The sequence below is a fragment of the Clinocottus analis genome, unplaced genomic scaffold (assembly GCF_023055335.1).
Source record: "Clinocottus analis isolate CAN_PGR_092001 unplaced genomic scaffold, fCliAna1.0.p SCAF_4, whole genome shotgun sequence".
Lineage (NCBI taxonomy): Eukaryota > Metazoa > Chordata > Actinopteri > Perciformes > Cottidae > Clinocottus > Clinocottus analis.
The window spans coordinates 14,121,906-14,142,942 of NW_027176153.1; the positions used below are offsets into that span (position 1 = coordinate 14,121,906).

General features: G+C 39.0%; 1 protein-coding gene across 2 annotated transcripts in view; it reads right to left on the minus strand.

Annotated features, from left to right (window-relative positions):
- Positions 1–21,037, minus strand: part of cntn3a.1 (contactin 3a, tandem duplicate 1) — a 69,255-nt gene that overhangs the window by 34,804 nt on the left and 13,414 nt on the right. For both annotated transcript variants that reach the window (XM_068597087.1, XM_068597086.1), the window contains exons 3-5: positions 18,062–18,194; positions 13,970–14,145; positions 6,444–6,539 (exon numbers count right to left, since the gene is read on the minus strand). In XM_068597087.1, coding sequence (XP_068453188.1) covers positions 6,444–6,539; positions 13,970–14,145; positions 18,062–18,194 — 405 coding nt within the window. The remainder of the gene's footprint in view (positions 1–6,443; positions 6,540–13,969; positions 14,146–18,061; positions 18,195–21,037) is intronic.

Genomic DNA, 21,037 nt, shown 5'->3' on the forward strand with positions numbered 1-21,037 from the left:
ATCCTAGAAAACAAACTTCTGGGAAAGACTCTGGGTACTATGAACCAAATGGAGTGCAGTCAGAAAGGCTTTGTACTGACAATGAGCCGCATTTTAAAATGGAATGATGATGTTTTGACACATTGACACGAGGATAGATTGCTCTGGACCATATTGCATCCCTGTCCCAAAAGCAATCTTGGCCCTTGGTAAAACTTGTTTAAGCGATGACTCTGCACTATGGTACAGGGAATAATTGAGAGATGAGTTGGACATCATCTACTGACTCAGTGTACTTCACGTTTGCTCATTTGGGGCCAATCGAATGTGTAGGCTTTGACATATCACTGCAAACCTTGCAAATCACGACGTGGCACGAAATCTTGAGATCTCATGATTCACATATTAAGAAAATGCTCCTTTCCAACAAGTAGTGTGGGTGTTATTATACAAAGTGGGTGTTATTATGTGGGTTGGACTGGAAGAGGTGACCTTGAGATCATCCCAAAAACACAACATGCGATTCAAACTCGGACCACACAGTGTAATCACATCTGTCTGTCTGTTTCGTGCCAATGTTCTTTTCTGCTTTCCAATGTGCCACATTTTGAAAGTTTTTATGTGCGCAATAACTGCTCACTATATACAATCCAACGCTGAGCCAGACTGTTGCCCGTCTTTATGCTGAGCTAAGCTAACAGTCTCCTGGCTTTAACAAATTGAGAGTTGTATCGATCTTATCTAATTCTCTGCAAGAAGGCGAAAATGTGTTTCCTTTAATGACTTACATAGACTGGATGAATATGAGACATGTAATAAGAGGAGTGGCATTTCAATTGCAATGTTCATCCTTGTGGTTTCTACTGCTTAGCAGTTCATTTGAGCCTTCGTGATTTATATCAAACATAAGCTCTTGGTTCGATCCATCCAACCCACAAAGAGAACCACTCTCATCCTCACAAGGTCATTTATTTTTAATGTCTGTTTTTGAAACAACATCTTCCAAGAGGTCACGACAAACTGGAACAACAGCAAATAATAGGTTACTAATTGGCCAGTTAAAGATTCATGATCAGAAACAGGAAGCAGGAAATAGGAAGAGGAAAGTACCAATGGTTGTATTTGATGATTTGACTTGAGAGCCTCCTGCGGATGGGCGGTAATGGAATAATGCAATCATGACTGACAGTGAGTGGCAGATTTTCATTGTGGTTCCATTTAGCCCTTGTATAATGAACAAGCGGCATCAATTCCCCCTTAATGATCTGGGAGGAGGGAAGAGAAATGCAACATGACAGGCCAAGGACATATTGAATCCAAAGTGAGGTTGTGTACAAGCGTGTAGAGTAGCAAAATAAGAGTATATGCACAATGTATGTCAAAGTTGCACTCCCTAGTCTGTTCCTCAAAAAGTAACAGCCATTAACCGAGGCTACCTTTCTGTATTCATAACACACAACAAGTTCAGTCTATGAAAAGGCTTAGGTCACGCACATGGGAAAATATCCCTGCGAGCTATGTGTGTTACTGGCCAGCGAGCAGCCTCTGTTTTGAGGTATATGCATTGCAAATAGAGAACAAGTGATTTCAGCCTTGAGTAAATCTAAAAGGCCTGTTTCCATTAGCGAAAGGAGGTCAGATGCATTAAGTCCTGGACTACCACAGTCATTCAGACCCTCTCAAAGCAGATCATGACACAGACTGACATTGAAGGCACATACAGTACATTGCAGTAGAACAACACCGCTGGAGCTCCTCTTGGCACGTGACGATATTTTGGTCAGTCTTTAAGTGCAACTTCACACTGTCTTACAGTTTCAAAGCATCCTGGCTGCACCAAACTACTTCCTGCAGCTGTCTTCAGGGTTTTGAAGCATCGTAAAAATGAAATAATGGCTCTCTAAATCATGCATGTGATACAGAAATCCTTTAAATGGGGGATGAGGCAGATCCTTGTCTAAGGCAGTGTTACGCTGATCAGGAATTGTGTCACACTTTATTTTATGAGAGTATGTTTCTCACTTGAAGTCTATTCAAACAACAGTCAGGCTTTTTTTGTGTTTCAAATGTGCAACTGTTCATTAATAGTGATGAAAATAAAGTAAAGCACATGTCATGTATTTGCCACAACTTTCTTATGTTCTCATATTTTTTTCATGAATGTATACAATGACAAAACATATAGACAGTAGTATAGCCATTCAAATTTGCAGTCAAGGAAAGGGGCTTTAGGACAATATAATATGATTGTAAAAAATGTGGGTATATGTATGAATATGTGAGCGTGACACCAAAACTAGACGTGCTATAATATTGCCATGACAGCTATGGTCAGGCTAGCGTTCCAGCAAAGATGTTAGAAGATTAGAGATAAATCATCCTACTACACATCTAAGCATCCACAACATCGCCATCAACAAGCATAATTTAAGATGACACCTGCCAAAAATATAGTGAGAAAATGGATCATTGCAATCACTACGCAGAGAAGAACTATGATCCACAAGAAGAAAGTAAAGTGTGCTGGTATAAACCAAAGCAGTCTGTACGTCACTGGTCGGTCAGACATGCTCTGTATGTGTGTTTTTCTTATGAGAAAATCAGCAGGGGAGCAAACTGACCTCGTTAGACTGAATTTGACCAAGATGAGCAAATAACCCCCCCACCTCCTCCCAAAGAAAAGAATAATTGTTGACAGTCTGATAATTGATAATGCATAATGAATCCCCCTTATAAAAACCTAGCGGTCTGCTGAAACTTTTGTACTGTTTTGTATTAAATATATTAAAATAATACTGAAATACTTTCTTTTTTTAACAGTACTATCTCTATGGCCTCTCAGGCATCCTAACAGTTAGTCTTTCACATTGAGGATGTTAGTTTGTTGATATGGATTTTGAGTTTTCCTAAGATAAACAAAGTTGTGTTGCACTGTATAAAAGAAACCTCTCGACACAATTGCTGCCTAGCAGTTAGCGCTTTCAACTCACATCAACAGGGACTCAGGTTCAAACCCTCTAGCTGGCCCTTTCCATGTGAAGTGTGTATGTTCTCCCCATGTTAGCATAGCTATCCACTAGCTTCCTCCCACAGTCCAAAGACATGCAGGTTAGGTTACCTGGTAACTAATGAGTCTAGATTGCCTTTGGTGTAAATGTCAGCGTGATTGGTTGTCTGTCTGTATGTGTCGGTCCTGTGGTAGCCTGGTGATCAGTCCAAGGTGTACTCGGCCCTTGCCCAAAGGTCAGCTGACGATGGCAAAACATTAAACAATTCAACGGATTTTGTATTAGCGTCAATGTAGTTATCGTTCCTTTTTAAGGAGCAGGTAGTGGCTCTATATAAGACTGGGTGTGACAGATATGGGCCAGGTGCAATGTAACAGTGTTGGTTACTGACAACAGCCCCTCCAGTATTCAAGTCCCAAATGATTAATGTCATGTTGGAGGGAAGTCCAGAGGGAGTTTGGAGTCTAAATAAAAAGTAACACATTTTTGTAACAAACGACAGACAAGATGAACATGAATTATTGAAGAGAATTATTGAATAAGTCTATTAACATTTCCCTGCAGACAAAAACATCAAGACCCAGATAACATATCTCCAATGATTCAGTCACATTTTTACCCAAACACACTGTGGCGTACATCTCAGTAAACATCAGTGAAGTGTGATGCTGTCAAATATGCACGAACACAGTCAAAACAAAACAGCTGGAGTTCTTGAGCAAAGTACAAACATCAGAAGCTCAGGGAGTCTCCTGAATGTCGTGAAAATTAGTTTTTAAAGAGAGATGTTACATTTGTAATGCTAATTTAAAGAAAATGGTGTCCTGATATCTCCTTATTGCATGAGAGTATAGCAATAAAAAGATATGCTCCCGCTGGTTGAACCATCTGTTAGTTAAAAGGTCAAATGATACATTTCATCACCGATGAAGGGAAAAAAAGAAGAAGCTGTGCCATTGACAGAGTAATACACTACATGTGAGGGGGGAAAAAATAAATAACATGGAGATTATTCACATTATTAGAGGTGAGTTTCAGAAGGTGTGATGTTTCTCACAGAGGTGAAGTTCCCACCTGCTGTTAACATGAATCAAATGAGATTCATCATCAGATGCGATAAAATGAAGATTGGGTTTTTTACTCATCCGACACATCCAGTCCTTTCCAGAGCCGAGCAGCAGCACTCCTGAATAATTCTTGAGGTTTGAAAGATGTGAGTGCCTTAGCCCTGTTCTTCTACGCAATGCAATATCTTCAAATAAAAGCTGATATAAAATGTGTTGCATTTGTGCCATACTTACAGGTACTTCAATGTGAGTTCCCATTAAGTCCTCACATAAATGCCACCAGCATTTCTCACACCGTTTGCTCTGAATAGAAACAATTGGCGGCAGTAGATTAAGAAAATTCAAGCTTTTACACCTGTAACTCTTTTCTAAATCTTTATTTGTAAGTTACGTTTCATACAAACATGTAATACAGTATGCTGACTTCAGCATTTATCCAAACACACAAACCACAGACTCATTAAACTGCATTTTTAAGGTAATAAATGAATGCTTGGTTACAGAACATTTCCTTCCTTTTTCAGACTGGCTTGCACACAGCGCTTCCAGCCTGTTTGCATATGTGTGCAAATTAGGCAAAACATTTTGGAACATGTATTGTTTCTAAGGAGAAGTCAGTCAATGTCAAATCATTTTCACTCTCACTGCTGAAAGCCAAAAAGGTTGTCCTGGGAGAGCTACACTCCCTCTCAATGCAGTCACTTAGAGGGAGCAAACTTCCTCTTCCAGATTGTTTCTAAAAATAATTTTGCCTAATGAGACATTGCCATGACTAAACTTGTGTTGTTTCTCTACGAATAATGAATAAACTACTGAATTGAAATTGTATTGCCAAAATATTTTTGGACACCGTCGTGACACTGCTACTACAACCCAAACACTGCTGACAATGCTGCTGTTTTGTTTTTAGCTGGCTGGAGTGCCTGTTGGCATTTGGACACCTTCCACTGGGGGATGTGTCTAAAAATGTTAAAAAAAAAAAAAAAAAAAGCCATTACACTACGAGGCTGCCAAAAGTGAGCATGTGGCTCATTGTTCCGGGTTTTCTTGTCAACACAAGGTGATATGTCTCTTTATAACATATATAGAACAAAACACTACAAATGTGAGCCTACGCTTAGGTTTGCAAGTGTCTGTGTGATAATGATAAAAACAAAAGCATCTCATCCTTTTGTCAAACGGACAGCATTCATTTTGCACAGGAGCAAACAGTATGAACTGGTGGAATAAAGTTTCCCTAGACGACACCAACAATAATTGGTTTATGTTAGAAATAACATCCAGCAGCAAAAGCTTTATGTACTTGTTTTTTTTTCATTTGTATAGTATTGATTTAAAGCATGACCTAATTGGGTTGGGCATATGCAAAAAACAACATCACAGTGTTAAAGGTACATTTGAAGTTCATAGTATTAATAGAGCAGCAAACAACTATGTTATATGAAAATATATAATAGAGTAAACATAGCATTAAAAATCAGACTTTCATGTGTAAAATTCAGCAATTAGTGCATTTTAACACTTTTAGGCCCTCATGATTAGATATCTAAATCTAAATTTTCAATTCTAAATAAAAGCAAATTGTCATGATAAGATTCCACCAAGATAATATTGAATAATGTTCCAGTCTTAATAGTGAACAAATAGTAACTACAGCTGCTTGACACAATAAAATGTTAAAAAAAAAATTAAAACTGGAAATACCAGTATGTTGAGTCTTAACACTATTTCCGTTGCATATCCCATAAGAGATTGCCAACAAATATATATAAGTCACTGCTTTTTAAAATAAAAAATAAAAATGTAATTAGTCATTTGGACTAAGCCACTGTATAAATACTTTCACTAAACGATCCAATGCTGATCTTTAGAGATAACGCTAAATCCACCCTGAATTTCTTTCAGCCTTGCTCTCTGGTAGAATAAAGCCCATCCTCAGACCCCTGACTAGGAGTTAATAGCACCGGATGCTAACTCCCAATGATAATGTCATGGACGCCAAGGGCTGATGTGAAGCACACAAAGCACCTTCAGAGAGAAGCTCTATTACTCAGCTTGGCAGGGCCCCAGTCACATACAGCCTCTCCACTCAGCAAGCCAAAGTTTTCCCTCGCCCCCATCAAGAATCAAACTGACAGGCTCGAGTGTCCCAAAGTAAAAATGACTCACTCCACTGACCTCAACAACACAAACAAACAACCAGAAGATCTGAGGGGGTGAGCACAGATGTACGTGACTTCCACTTAGTCCAGATAAACACAAAGTAGATCAGTCCTCAGTGATGCCAAGTTGTGGTTGAGCAGCAGCAACAAATGATTGAATGTGTCAGGTAGTAAATAAAATGAAAAAGCTTGACAAGATAAAGAACTTTGAGATAAGGCTGTCTTACCTCCAGAGTGGTGCGGCGGGCCACACAGGAGGACCACTCCTTGACCTTCACGAACCCTCACTGGACTTCTCCTCTGGGTCTTGAAGTTTTCCAAGTCTGTTAATCACAACACAAAAGCAATAAAGCAAAAAATCAATTCCTTCTTATCAAAAGCCATAAACACACAAGACATGGCAAGTTGTTTACAGAGGTAAAAATGCACTGCAGGTCATATCTGTGGCTGCTCAATAATTTCCCATCTGGTTAGATCACAGCTATGGACCAGAGTTCAACAGTGCCATATGATGCAGAACTTTTGCATATTTCCAAAAAGCACAATATATGTTTGGATAAATGCAGACAAAGTGCTGTAAAGACCTAAACACTTCTGACTGGCGCAGAAAGCAATTCCTCAAGTATAAGTCACACATGAGTGAATTTAATTGGAACTGTGAATTGTTATCACTTGCTGTGTTTCATCCACTGCACACAGACCAGTAACAATTAAATGACTAAGACTGAAACATCATTTGTATGGAGACCGATTACTTGTTGACAACCTGCTGAGAAAAAGCAAATAGAGACAGCAATCCTTGAACATTCTGCCTTTTCTTGCCTGCTGTGGCTCTTGGAGATATCACTAGCAGTGGAGCCAAATGTGTGGCTGCCATATAATGACATAATCAAGACTGAATACAAAAACAGGGAGAAAGAATGCAAAACTGACACCTCCTGTGTGTAAGCACAGCAGGATGAGCCGCTGCATAATAAATACAGTACGTGATCTTTGCAGACCTTGTGAGTAATGGAAAACTGCATTCGGCAGAACAGAGAGTACATTATTGAAATTGAAAGCAGTTTTTTTTTTTTGCAGGGTTCACAAATGATTTAGCGGAAAGCTTCTGTATGACTTTGCAAATTAACAAGTAGATCATTAAGTTCTTTTCATATTTGGTGCAGACAGATTGTGTGGATGGTTCAGTGGCCAATTCTAAATCTACGGCTGATCCATGGGTAACAATAGCATGAAGCCTCTCAGTGGTTGAACAGATTGAGCACAGTCGGGTCCCTCCGGACCAGCCACCCATCTTTACTGCAAATTCCTCTCAATAAACTCCAAAGTGAATGTGAGAAATGTATTAATTTATCATTAAGTATGAATTTATCAAAACATTCATCAATTTTAATGCTTTGTATATGGGAAATGTTAGTAAAAGCAATACTTTTCCAGCCTCTGCAGATGTTCATGTTCTTCATGTAACATTAACGTGTTAACCACTATACAACTTGTTTTTAAATAAATATGTTTAATTTAATCTTGCTTTCAACTTCAAATTGAACTCAATTTGAAACTGAGACTGTCCAACACTTAGTAAAAGCTCACATTGCTCCCAGATATTTACAGCCATCATTGGAATCCCAGAGCCGCAGAGATAACATTGTCCTTCTGTTGGCAGATCAAAACATTTAAGTTTCATCTAATTTAGTCTGTTTTATTGTAATATATTTAGACTAACCAAGAGGTTATAAACAATACTAAGTGCCATCCCAGTTCTATGTGATTCTGCACTTTGAGTGCTTTGTGCTGAATACTAATATGCTGATTTGTAGTAGGTATAATGTTTACCATCTTCATTGTCTTGGTACTAACCCCATGCCCTGTGGGAGTTGTTTGCACACTAGTCAGAAGCTATATTCTAGTTTCAGCAGTTCCATTATCTTTTCCATTACTTCAGCACAATATATCTGTAGTCCTGCTTGTGTCTTTCTGTTATTAGCTACGAGCATAAGTAATTTAAGTATACATAGTGTTCAATAAATAACATTCAAATTTGTTATATTGGTTATTTGTTTAATTTCAATTAACCATTTTGCATGAAATCTCGGGTAATCCATATTACCTGTTCATCATGGGTCCCTAAATACATTTAACAATCATAATTATATATAGCTCACATACAAAATACCAAGACCCTGAGACGGAGGCAGCTGAATGGAATCCAACCATCACGCATTTGCGTATTTCAATCTGTGTTTTTCTGACTGTGATATGCCAAAGTGCCGGCTGTGAAGAAAAGGCCTATGTTGTTAGAACATTTCACGCAAAACCACAAACATCACCATGAATGTGGTGCTGGAGAAAAGGGCAGGAGATCAGTAAAGTCTGAAGTATTCATCCTCTGGGGACCATGAATACATGTACAACATGTCATAATCAAATTCAATGGTGGAACGGCCCAAATGACAGACACACTGACATTGTCATAGATCTATGTGCCTCAAAATGAAGCAGTCTTTTTTATGTTTAGCTTTTTTTCCCTGCCTCAACATACTTGTTTGCTTTGTGAGGAGGCAAACAGACGATCTGATAACATATTAAACTAAAGCTGCTGTGGCAGGGCCACTACCTGCTGAGTCAGTCAGTATGTCCCAGCAGCTGCAGGAGCACTGCCTCTGGATGGTTTGATGTCATGAATCGTTTGGTTTGAGTTGATATTCTGCACACTATTGTCATCTGAATGCTGATAAGAAATAATCCACTATCACACATTTTTTGTGTACAGTATGTGTGGTTCCTGAGATAGCAAATAGGTATGCGTTTGTTTGTCTTTTGGCGTCATGTGTCTGCAGAGTTTATGGTTCTCATAAAAAATATTAACGTAATAAAATAGCAATAACCAAGTGCTTTACAAAAGGTTGGCACAAAACAAGATAATAATTAAAGTGAACACTATGAAAAACTGTGAAAAAGTTTAATCTAATAAAAAAATAGGAACGAAATAAACTGTGTACACTTACATTCCCACATAACAATGTGCAGTACTAGTCTCCCAATACCAGAAAATCCCCGACTTTATGTCCACTGATTTCTAAATACAAAGTTGTTGCAAAACCGGCAACCATTTTTACATATTACCTGTGCATTAGAATTATTTTAATAAATAAGTGAATTAATTCATCAATGAATTAACTTAATGTCAGTTTACCAACTGCACAGTTAAAGAAGGTTCTGAGCTTTGATCCAGACTTCATTCACAGATGAAACGGTCTTCTCTGATTAAACTGTTTGCATGTTCACCATGCAACAACTCCTCTTATCCACTCTTTACCACAAAGTGAAACAGCTCACATGAGCCATCTGCTCCAAACAGGCATATCTCTCTGTGTGTGTGTGTGTGTGTGTGTGTGTGTGTGTGTGTGTGTGTGTGTGTGTGTGTAAGCACAACATTGGGTGTGCAAAACAGCGTATCAAATCTAATCAAATATTTTACCAGAAATACAGAGAACAACAGGGCCAGATATCAGGTGCCTTTTTGCTCGCCATGCCCTGTCTACCAGGAGGCGTGACATGCAGGACCCGATTCAACTCCTTTCTAAAAATCTAACTTATACATTAGAAAATAGCAGAGTTGCCCCACTCACACTGAGACTAAAGCCCTCCTGATCAATATTCCTTTGGAGTATGGTGGAGCGTAAATGAGCTAGACACACTAAAAGCCAACAATGCCTGACAACCCAAGCTGTTCTGCACCCCGTGGATCATCTTATCAAGCCCATCACGGCTCTGCACCTCCATGTGCTTCTCCATGGCAGGGTTCAGGCTATTTTGAGTGCTTTCAGATCCATGAAATTGGATGTGAATTTGCATTTTTGTGCTAGCTTCATCAATGTGACCCACTGTAATGAATGAGAGGCGATTGCGGAAAAGAAAAATTTAAGCCATTCTGTTGGAGTGTGAGCTCGAGGGCCCTTTGTGATACGGTTACATTTGTCACCTAACGATTGTACAAAAAGGCATAAAGAGTTTTTAAAACTTTCCAAAATGGGCTTTATTTGAACTTCTCTAGCTACAGTATAAGTTGCTTCTTTTCAGGAGTTATTCAGCATTTCTGATGCGAGTTGACCAGTTTGGATATTATCTACAAAACGCTAAATAAATAATAATAATGAATTATAAATTCTTAGGCGGAAACCACAAAAAAACTGAAAAAAGGCCAAATACATTGTACGAATTAAAATAGCAACCATCCTCTTGCTATCTCTAGATTTTATGTTGGATTTTATGGTTGTTTATAGTTTTTTGTTGTTGTTTTTATCACCTCTGGATGCTTTTTATATGCAGATGTTTTTATGTGTGTGATTGTTTTTTAATGTCATCTCCCTGCACTGGAAAGCTATTTGTTCACTTTGCTTGAAAAGTAATGTCATCATAATCATCATGAGACCCCTTTTTTCATGATTTATGTAAATTCTGCCAGATTTTGCTGAACTTCATTCATCTCTGAAATTTCTACTTTCTCATTGAAACAAATTCACATTATCTGTGTCATTAAACATTTAACATCAAAGACAGAATGTGGTTTGGGGGGGAACAGCAAAACAATGTTCATTCAGTCCTAATAGAAAACTCTGACATGCAGCCAAGTACAATAGCAAGGACAATTGAGTCAAAAGCTTTTGTAATTTCGGGAGAATAAAAAAAAAAAAAAAAACACTTGTATAATCAACCTGACTGTGGTTGTAGGGTGAAGGGGAAAGGGTTACTAATCACTAAGTAAAGCTGTTTAAACTGAATTACTGGTGATATAAATAATTAAAGTAAAATGCAAATCACCAAAAAAAACTGCAATGATGAACCTGTCATATGTTGCAATCATAAAAAGGTAAAATAAATATATGGATAATGTAATTTATGTCTGCTACTCGTCTGCCCTCAGCTCACCTCTCCTCTGTTGTCAGAGAAGCATCATGCAGTGAACGGTGAGTGACGCATGGCATTTGAGGAGCGATAAACATCAGAGGAGCCTAATTCTTACAGAGCGCTACCGCTGATGTCTCCTGACAATTACAACACTGTTGTGAAGTGCTGCATTCAGAATGTGCCCACTGCCACCCTCCCTAAAAGAGGATTTGAAGCCCAGATTGAGCACCACACCACATCACAGCGCTGACGATAAATACCATTGTCCCTTCCTCAGATGCTCTCCAGCTCAAAACAGACTGCATTTTCGCCCACGGCAAAAGCAATGAATAAAGAGCACAGAGATGATGGAAATGAGAGAGGGCAGAAAAAAACAACAAGCGATAGAAATCTTGCAAAGTAATTACAGAGATAAGGCAGTTAGGTTAGACTAGAGCCCGTAAGAAAAGAATGCAAATTGTGTGCAATTACAGAACTGAATTTGATAGGAGAAATCATGAGAACTGAGATAGGAGGGAGTCCCATCCTGCATTGCTTTCATGAATACAGCTATTTCACCCTCCATTAAACACTCTGTTACCCTCGTGGCTCTAAAAGCAGCACAGGATTTAACATGTTCCCTCTTCAGGTCAGCCGTCCTTTACTCTTTGCCTATATTGCAGACCTTGGGATCTGTTGTATAACGTTGCATCTTGCGTCAGTGAAAATTCTAAGTTACATCGAAAATATCCCTTGGAGATTAGGAATTTCAATCTGACTCAATAACCAACTAGATTATTGCTTCCAGCACTCTCAGCAGGCGAGCAGAACCTTTTAAACATTTAAGTCTGTAGTGTCAACAGGATCAAGAACCTTTATACTTTTTAGAGCCTTATACTCCTACCAGATGGCAACTGACACTGTTATATCATCCATCCTCTGGAGGATTAAACATGTAGGGTATGCACTACACATCCATGCAATACAAATCTGATTATGTGACATCATTAGTTTGTGAAATTGATCTCATTCGCCATATCAGCAAGGACTTCCATGAATAAACCCCCTAATATAGATAACACTGGTAAAGTGCTGTTTTATAATGAGCATGCTGTAATCACTGTTCTACATTAGTTTTTTGCAGCAGTGCCCAAAAGCCTTGGCTTTAGACTACCAGAGCTAATGAGATTAACCTCTACATAATATTGTAGATCCTAGTTTATTAATGGCCTTTACTTTCTTCCTTGTCTCACACAGTGAGCGGTGCAAGCCTCTTAGTGTTTGGAAGAGCATATTGAGCTACTCTAAGTCAGAGTCCGTTACAAATTACATAGTACTGACTCTCATAACAGGCTGCTCTTCCATGAATTATTCCCTTGACCCGAGACCCGCTCAATCATGGAGCAGAATTAATTAAGTCAAGAGCAATAAATAAGACGTACGACACTTCAGCATTGATGTTTGTCCTCATCCGTTGACAAAAGCAGCGGGTCTCAGGTCAGACCAATCAAAATTACAAACAGTTCAAGTGAAGCCTTGAAATTTGAAAGGAAATGTGAATATGATCAACAGCTTGCTGGCAACTCAGAGCACCGATTTGCACGATACGCTGAAGATTTAATGCTGCTTCGTGACAAAGAAGCACCAAATCGCGGTGGGATGGATACCTCTGTGCTCTCCCTGCCAAGGATCATCTCTGCGGCCGCTATGGCAGAGAAACAGACATCAGAATTCAATCTAGCTGCACCATCTGTTCACAGATATCAGGGCTGTCATTTGATATGGGATGCCCATCAAGAGTGGAGGTCTCAAGTTCACCTTGCCATCAGAGATGCCTTAGACTCTGGTCTTGTAAAAAGTGATGGATGAAGGCTGTAAAGCATCAACCATACTGGTCTGTCAAGGCCCACCACACAATCATCACATGGGTGTGAGAAGTTTAATAGAGTAAACACCAGCACCGGAGCTTTAATCAGGGTGAAAGAATAAAAGCATGACAGAAACAGCACCAGTTAATGTGTGTTTTCTCATTAGTAACTTTAACAGTATCGGCCTACTGTAAGAGTCTCTAGTTGCTGGTTGTTTTTTTGTCAGAGAAGATCAGGTCTGACAACAAACAATTTCCAGAGAATCCTACTGGGTCATTATAGTTTCAGTGAATCAGAACTTCTGATGTTTAATGAAACCTTTACTTTCCAAGGCAAACAAAGACTCAATTGATCTCGAAAGAACCGCAGTTGAATTAAGGTGAACTAAACCCGGCTGAAGTGAAATAACAAAACTGAAAATAACACAAATTGCTCAAGACAATCAAACAAAACTATTATAATGTTGCATTTTTGTTTGGGTTTATTAAAAATCATTGACGCATTACCGCATGGGCGAAGTGGGAATTTGGCAAAGGCCTTGAGGGGCTAGTATGATTAATTATTATCTATTTTTTAGCGTAAACTATTTTAGTTTTTAAAGTATTTCAGCAAACATTACTTTTAAAACCTTGTATGATAATGAAATAGATTGAATGTTTTGGAAAATAGCTAATTAACTGACGTTATGACGTAAAGACAAATTCAATGACCTCTCTTCAAAGAAAGCCGGTGGTCTTCTTCACTGTGGTCTGTTGTATAAAACTACGGGCCGCAACTGGCAGTAATTTAACATGTCACATTAATAAATACAATTTCAAAGTAAAATAAAGGCTACTTTGAGGTTGTGGGTGGCATGTTGCTATTGTACAACCTAACTCAGCTTGGGGAGGGCACACATGGTGTTTTCGTGTCTTGGGTCTGTGGTCACGATCATCCATTCATATTGTACATCTTTTTTGAAATGACACATTGTTTGGTGAAAAATAAAATGGACTTACATGCAATGTGCAGACTGGCCTCCCTGCTGACGATGGTGCCAAAAGAGTTTGATGCCAGGCACTGATAGATGCCGACATCTTCCTCTTTATTTAGGTGGCTGATGTGTAAGTTTCCTCCCATGAGAGAGAAACGTGACCCTGGTCTCGGCAGGATGAACGAGTCATTGAGCTTCCACCTGTGAATGTAAGAGAAATAAATCCTTAATACAGCAAGTAAATATACGCTGTATTTTGTTTTACATATTGTTCAAACTAACCGATGCTGTTGCAAAAAGTCCAAATTAAGTCAAATACAGAAACCCAGTGGCCTAAACTGTGGCCAATCAGCCCTATTCTGGATAAAGCAGACAGAAATAATGATGTCTGATGTGTGTTGCAGCAAAATCAAAATTAAATAGAAGTAAAAGTATAAGCAATCAGCGAACAGTCATTTCAAAAGACTGTTCGTTTCTTTTTAGGCACTTTCTAACTTCAAAGACATTTCTTACTCACCAATCAAATGCTCTACATTCCTCTGACATTTCCTTTGTTTTTTTTCTTTGTTTGTCCATCAATAACAACCACATGAGAGAGGCCCTTTCACCGTGAATCAAAATCCTCCCCTCCAATAATAGTGATTATCAGACAGGGGGGCCAGGCACCAGGGCCAGATTCATGCAACTCTGTGCAGATTCACATGTGCACGAAGACAGAAATGTTCATCCGCATTCTTTTCATCAGAATCATGATGCTACATGATTGTGTGTTATGAATCTCAATTATTGTGTCACTGTGTGCACTTGCACAACCTAATTTCCACACTAACAGTTAGCAATAAATGGATGTAAAAAAACTCATTTGCGTATCGATAATTAGACCTGTCGATGAGAAATACGGCAAAGAAAGTGCAATTTCACCGACGGTGTCGCATTGGCGAGTTTCTGCAATAGCCTATTACACATGGCTGTGGCTATTTGTAGCGTCAATACTGCTTCAAAAACTTTTCTACAAACCATCATTGTAGTAAATTTCTTAGTTATAAGTATTATTATTAAATGTCTAGGATGATCAATGATTCATTTATAGCGCTCATATTGAAACAGACTTTACTAATTGTGTCATTATTAAAAAATAACAAGGAGATGTTGGCTCAAATGAGTTTTTCCCAGAATGCTACATAGCCTGCAATACAATGCATGCAATCTGTGATTTTGTTCAAACAATGTAAAAACATTGGTACTCTCAAATTAGATTCAATCTCCTCGTCATCATATTAGCCACTGCTATCTCAGCTAAACCTTGCTGATGCCTGGTCTGAAGCAGTCTTCCTTTTTTTCCCACCTGTTTGTGTGGCGGAATGGTTGGTTTGGTGGTTACGCATTGTTATATATCTGCCCAAAAAAGGACCGCTAAACAAAATGGCCACATATAGCACAGCATAATGCTTTTTGATTAAAGCTTTTGTTTTGAAAAATATGCGAGTCCAGCAAGTGTGTGAGGAGAGAAAGAGAAAGAGAGAGAGAGAGAGAGAGAGAGAGAGAGAGAAAGAGAGAGAGAGAAAGAGAGAGAGAGAGAAAGAGAGAGAGAGAGAGAGAGAGAGAGAGAGAGAAAGAGAGAGAGAGAAAGAGAGAGAGAGAAAGAGAGAGAGAGAGAAGAGAGAGAGAGAGAGAGAGAGAGAGAGAGAGAGAGAGAGAGAGAGAGAGAGAGAGAGAGAGAGAGAGAGAGAGAGAGAGAGAGAGAGAGAGAGAGAGAGAGAGAGAGAGAGAGAGAGAGAGAGAGAGAGAGAGAGAGAGAGAGAGAGAGAGACCAGCAAGATGCTATTACCAGCAATCAGTTTTTAACTGTACAAGAAGTCTGTGGGGCTTGATTTAGGAGATTTCATGTTGTTCACTTTGCATAATTAAAGCTTATGGTCTCAGAAAACCTGCTGAGTTGTTGATGCCAGTTCAACCGAATGCTGAATGTGATCATATTAACCTCCTCACTGATTATGGAAACACACAACTCTTACAGGCTATACACTAAAGAATAAGACTGCTTATACAGGAAACTTTCTAAATGTATTCAGATACATTTCATAAATTTAATAGATTGTTGGAATTGTCTGTATTGTACCCAGGAAAATGGCAAAAGACAAATGCATTCTCAAACTAAATCACAGTGAATGGGAACAAAAACGAGTAGAGAAACAAAGAGAGTAAACAAAGACAAACAAGAAAAGTGACACTTGCAAAAGGAGACTCTCGAAAAAAAAACTTCTTTGGCGGAAAAAAGGCAGATATTAAGTTAAATGTTAGCTTATTGGTCTTGATTAGATTTTCAAAGCTCTTTGAGAAAAAGGAGGTTTGGGGTTTTCTATTTCTGACCTTTTTCCTTCTTCTTCTTCAGTGGGTAGGATTAAGACAAAGACAGTGGCAGGCAGGGTTGAAGGGAGGGAATGAAGGGACATATGCAGCAGAGCGGTGCTCAACGGCAGATTGGCTGATTAGATTGATTTAGTGATTTGGTGTTGCAGCTGGAACTGGTCCAAGAGTTCCAGATGAGACAAATCAAGGGTGCATGGTGACAACTTGGAGTGGGGGCTTTATGTGGTAGGAGTCATTGGGTAGTCTTGAGCAAATTAATTTGTCCTTGGCGACCCTGAAATAGACCTTCCTTCAAACGCAGCAGTGAAGAGCCACTCGGCAGATGGTGTCCTGCTGCTGAACCTCACAAAGACCCTCAACTCCTTGCCAAATCTGGCAGAAGTGACCATTGGTTAAAAAAAGGGAAATAGCAAAGGCGATGACAGCCCTATGTTGTATGCTGACTGAACTAACAACATAGCAATATGTCCATCTGAATATCAGGCCCATCATTAAAGTTTGTGATCAATCTGAAAAGCCCTTCCTAATGTGCTTTATCAGCTGCCACAGTTGGTGGCACTGCAGTAATTAAAGAGCTCATTAAAACAAAATTTGATTTGATATGGAGTCGGACAAACTCTCAGAACCTGAACTCAGAAGGGCAAAAAAGCTTACACATATGAACTTGTGAACTGGTTTTCACTTTAAAAAAGTAGGACTATCCAGATGGTGAAATAGCCACTGATTGCTTAATAAGTATTCCAGTCGATCCCAGTTTTAAGATGGTGAACATTCATTTCAATTTGTGCCCATTAGGCATAACACCAAGGATCTTCAAGCTACATTAACGGTTGCATATGCTGATATTATGAAGGATCGTTTCAACCTATTACACATTAAATGCTTGGCTTTGCAATTTGCATTTAATTACACTGACAGGAGTACAACAGCTATGTGGCCTCATTTGATAGATTATAAATTAATAGCTTATGCGCTTGATACACTTTAAAGCAGATCATTGTTTGTCATTTGTTTTCATTTGTTCATTTTAGCGGCAGAGGAAGTGGGTACCAACTTTTTCTAACACAATTGCCGCTCAACCTCATAAGACCAGAGTAGCGAGGAGGCACAAAGACGAGCGTCAGTTTCTGTGCACCTTAGCCCATCAAGTGATTTCAATCATGTGTAGAGATAACCTCATCAGCATCATCAGATGCCCTTTGGCAATGTGGGTGCAGCCGTGGGCAGTGATGCTGCACATAAAATGTAACTATAGCTGTCCCTAAGGCTGTGATATGGCAGGGCATCTTCTGCCCCATCATCTCTGGTATGTGAAATACACTCCACTGGTGTTTTCCTCCGCACTCAATCTCTGTCGAGACAGCGGCAGAGTTTGGGTGCATGATTCTCTTGGGTCACTTGATCTTTCCAATGGTCAGAGATACTGATGACAGGAAGCTCTAAAAAGGGAATTCTACAACGGATCAATGCCCCCCTCCCCCGCCCCCCTGCCAAGGTGAATATACAATAGACCAACAACTGAACCCAATTAATTCATCATTCTCAAATTAACCGTGACTGACAGGGACGCCAAGTGCTGCAGGCAGTGAGCAGCAGCGAGCCATACGGTCCACACATCTCCAGTTTTCCCAGGGCAATAAATTCAATCTCACTTGTTTTTTAGTCAAATAAAATCTGCACTTGAAAGCTCTGAGAAAGGTCTGCGTAAGAAAACCTGTGTGCATAAAGCAACGCCTGGAGATGTTACCTGTAGAAGGGTGGCGGGTGTCCCTGGGCCTCGCAGCTAAACACCACCTCCCTGCGATTCTCCCCAGGTTGAAGGGGAAAGACCACACTGCCGGGTTGTTTGGTGAACACAGGCCTCAGCAAGACTCCGCTTCCTGGGTGGAGAACCAACAAAAACTACATCAGCTTTGATGTCCTGGTGAGCAGGAAAACCATTTTTTTTTCACATGTTTCTGCTGGCAAGTAGATATTGAGGCTTAGACAGGAAGGAAGGAAGCAAGCGGAAAAACAGTGCAGCACAAGGGAAGGTCGAATCACTGCAAAATCTCTGTATAGCAGGGATCCACGTGAGCCGGGCCCGTGAGCATTTTTCATATTAGTCATAAAAAGCTGGTGAGATCTCCCAAGAACTGCATTATCAGCTGGTAACCTTCATAAAACTTTAATGCAAACATCTTGATGTAGAGACTTGTCAAAGGCATACAACGCTGTCACTGGGCTTCAGCACAATTTCATTTAGACCCTTCATACTTATCACCATCTTCCCAGGGGATGTCATTCAAGAGGACATTTAAAATACCACAACAAATGCTGAGTGTAATATGGTTTCATTTTAAATCGGCCCCTCTCATTTGAGTCATCCGCATTGTGCCCTGTGTGACTCAGATAGAGAAAACTGCTAATATTAACCAAAATTGGAGGAAAATACTTGAGATTGTACTTTTTTCAAATAGTTTGTATTTTGCTTCAAACTTTATTCCAAATTTGATCCATACTTCCTATTATTATTTATAATATACTTCTATGACGCTCATGGCTATAATGTAATAGAAATATACTTACAATACACTATAATCTACTTAGAGCATTTTTTGTTGTTGAAGGATCATATATTAGATTTCCACAGTCGTATATGCATTATAATGATTACAATGTGATTATTACTCACTATCCGAGGTGATGACTTTTATTCTCATACAATGCATTAAACCAGTGAAATTTTTATGTATTAAATATATAGGATGATCAGTGAGGGACCAGCAATTATGACATATTATAATACCTTACCTAATAATAAGTCATTATAAAATGTTTTCTAGTATGTTTTGTTTATTGTTATAAATCATTCATATTTGAAGAGTATTTACAACCATATTTATACAGTGAATTATATAAAGCAGATTATAATACATTAAAATAATCTTTATAATGTATTACAAACATGATTTGCAATTATACAACAAAATCAGTGTAGCTTGCAAATGCCTTTGAATGACGCTTAAATTGTATTTTTGCATGCGTTTACATGTATTTGTTATCCTCACTAGTCATCAAGTGGTGTTCTGCAAGAAATAAATACTGTTAAATATATAATATAGCACAGCAGATAGATTAGTATCATAACTCCAAATGTGAGGGATGTATAGCATTGTCTTTGTAAAAACAAACCAAACCAAAACAACAAAGACAGCGCCATGTCTAGTTTGACATTTGTTTCCTTGTTAATTGCCGAGGTTCAACAGAGAATGCATGTTGTGAAAGCAAAGCCCACAGTAACAGTGACCCATGGGGTACTCAACTCTTCACAGAAGTAAACATTTCTTTCTGAGAAGGAAGAGAATTAATTTGTGTTTGTCAGAATACATTTGTGTGTCTGTAATGACAAAGAAGTGGGAAGATTCTGTAGGTAGGGTAACTAATTTATCAGAGAGACAGGTATCCTTTTCAAGTCTGTGGCGCCATGGGAGTACAAGTTTATCCTCACAACTCAAAATAACTCTCTGAGAGGGTGGGGATGTTTGACAAGGGACCTTGTACGCTGATTGTTCCTCTCCACAAGGATAAACCTCTCCGAAAGTTACACAGAATAAAAGGCCGCCTAATTATAATCTTTGTTAGATGAAGCGTGTCCCTCGAAACCGCTTTGAGAGATGATTGATTACCAGAAGACATCTCTTCCATACTCAAACACAAATCTTCACACTTGTTGTACACAAACTGGGGAAGATGCAATAAACATGAGATGAAGCCTGCAATAAACATGAGATGAATCACTCTGCACGATAACATTGATAAATGAGTCCAGTTATCAAGTCACAAACATTTGGCTTTGGCATCATTTTTTAAACATTTATTTTTCACGAACAGAAGAGTATTTTTGTGTTCATACCATCTTGTGAGTTTGTTCTCCAACGCTTCATTCCCTGCATTAAATAGTGAAGGATTCATTAAGTGTGTTTACGACATATTATGTGAAAGACAGATAATGTCACAAACCCAACGAAAGGTATTTGGTAATACATTTGAAGAAATTAAATTGTACCGTCATTGTATATACTGTATGGCTGTTGTAATGTATTGTTCAAGTGTTACAATTATAAAAGTAACTTTGGTTGATGAAGGTTATCATATTAAAAATGAATGTATACTCTAAACAATTGCCATTCAGTGTTTTCTTTTATGGCAAGTTGCTTTATTATTCAGGATTCATTCAGCAGTTTTGTGTGCCAACAACTCAATGAATGCATGGAAACTGTAAACTGCCCCGCTCTGGCTCATCCTCAGCGTATTTTCATGACCACCTGATTAAGAATGTGGCTAAAATGGTGTTTGAGAACAGTGAGTGATTCATGGTGCATATTTAATGTGTTGGACCTTGCACTTATCTCTTGCGCCCTGCTGTTGCAATGCTTAAAACACAAACAACCGTTCAACGGAACCACTTGCATCACTCCTTCTGCACCCACAAGCAAACGCCGTAATCATGCTGAACCATGTTTGTTGGAACACTTTTGCCTTGGTGTGCATTGCACTTACAATCAATCCCTAAAATGACTGCAATGCAAAAACCTAACTCAATATTCAACGAGAAAGGTGCATTCAGAGTGCAGATCTCCGCCAGGTGAGTCACCCCAGGCACGAGAGGTCCGTGAGCATGCAGCCATAAGTGGCCATTCAAAATAGCGTGCAGCTTGTGGACAGACATACGGACGCACAC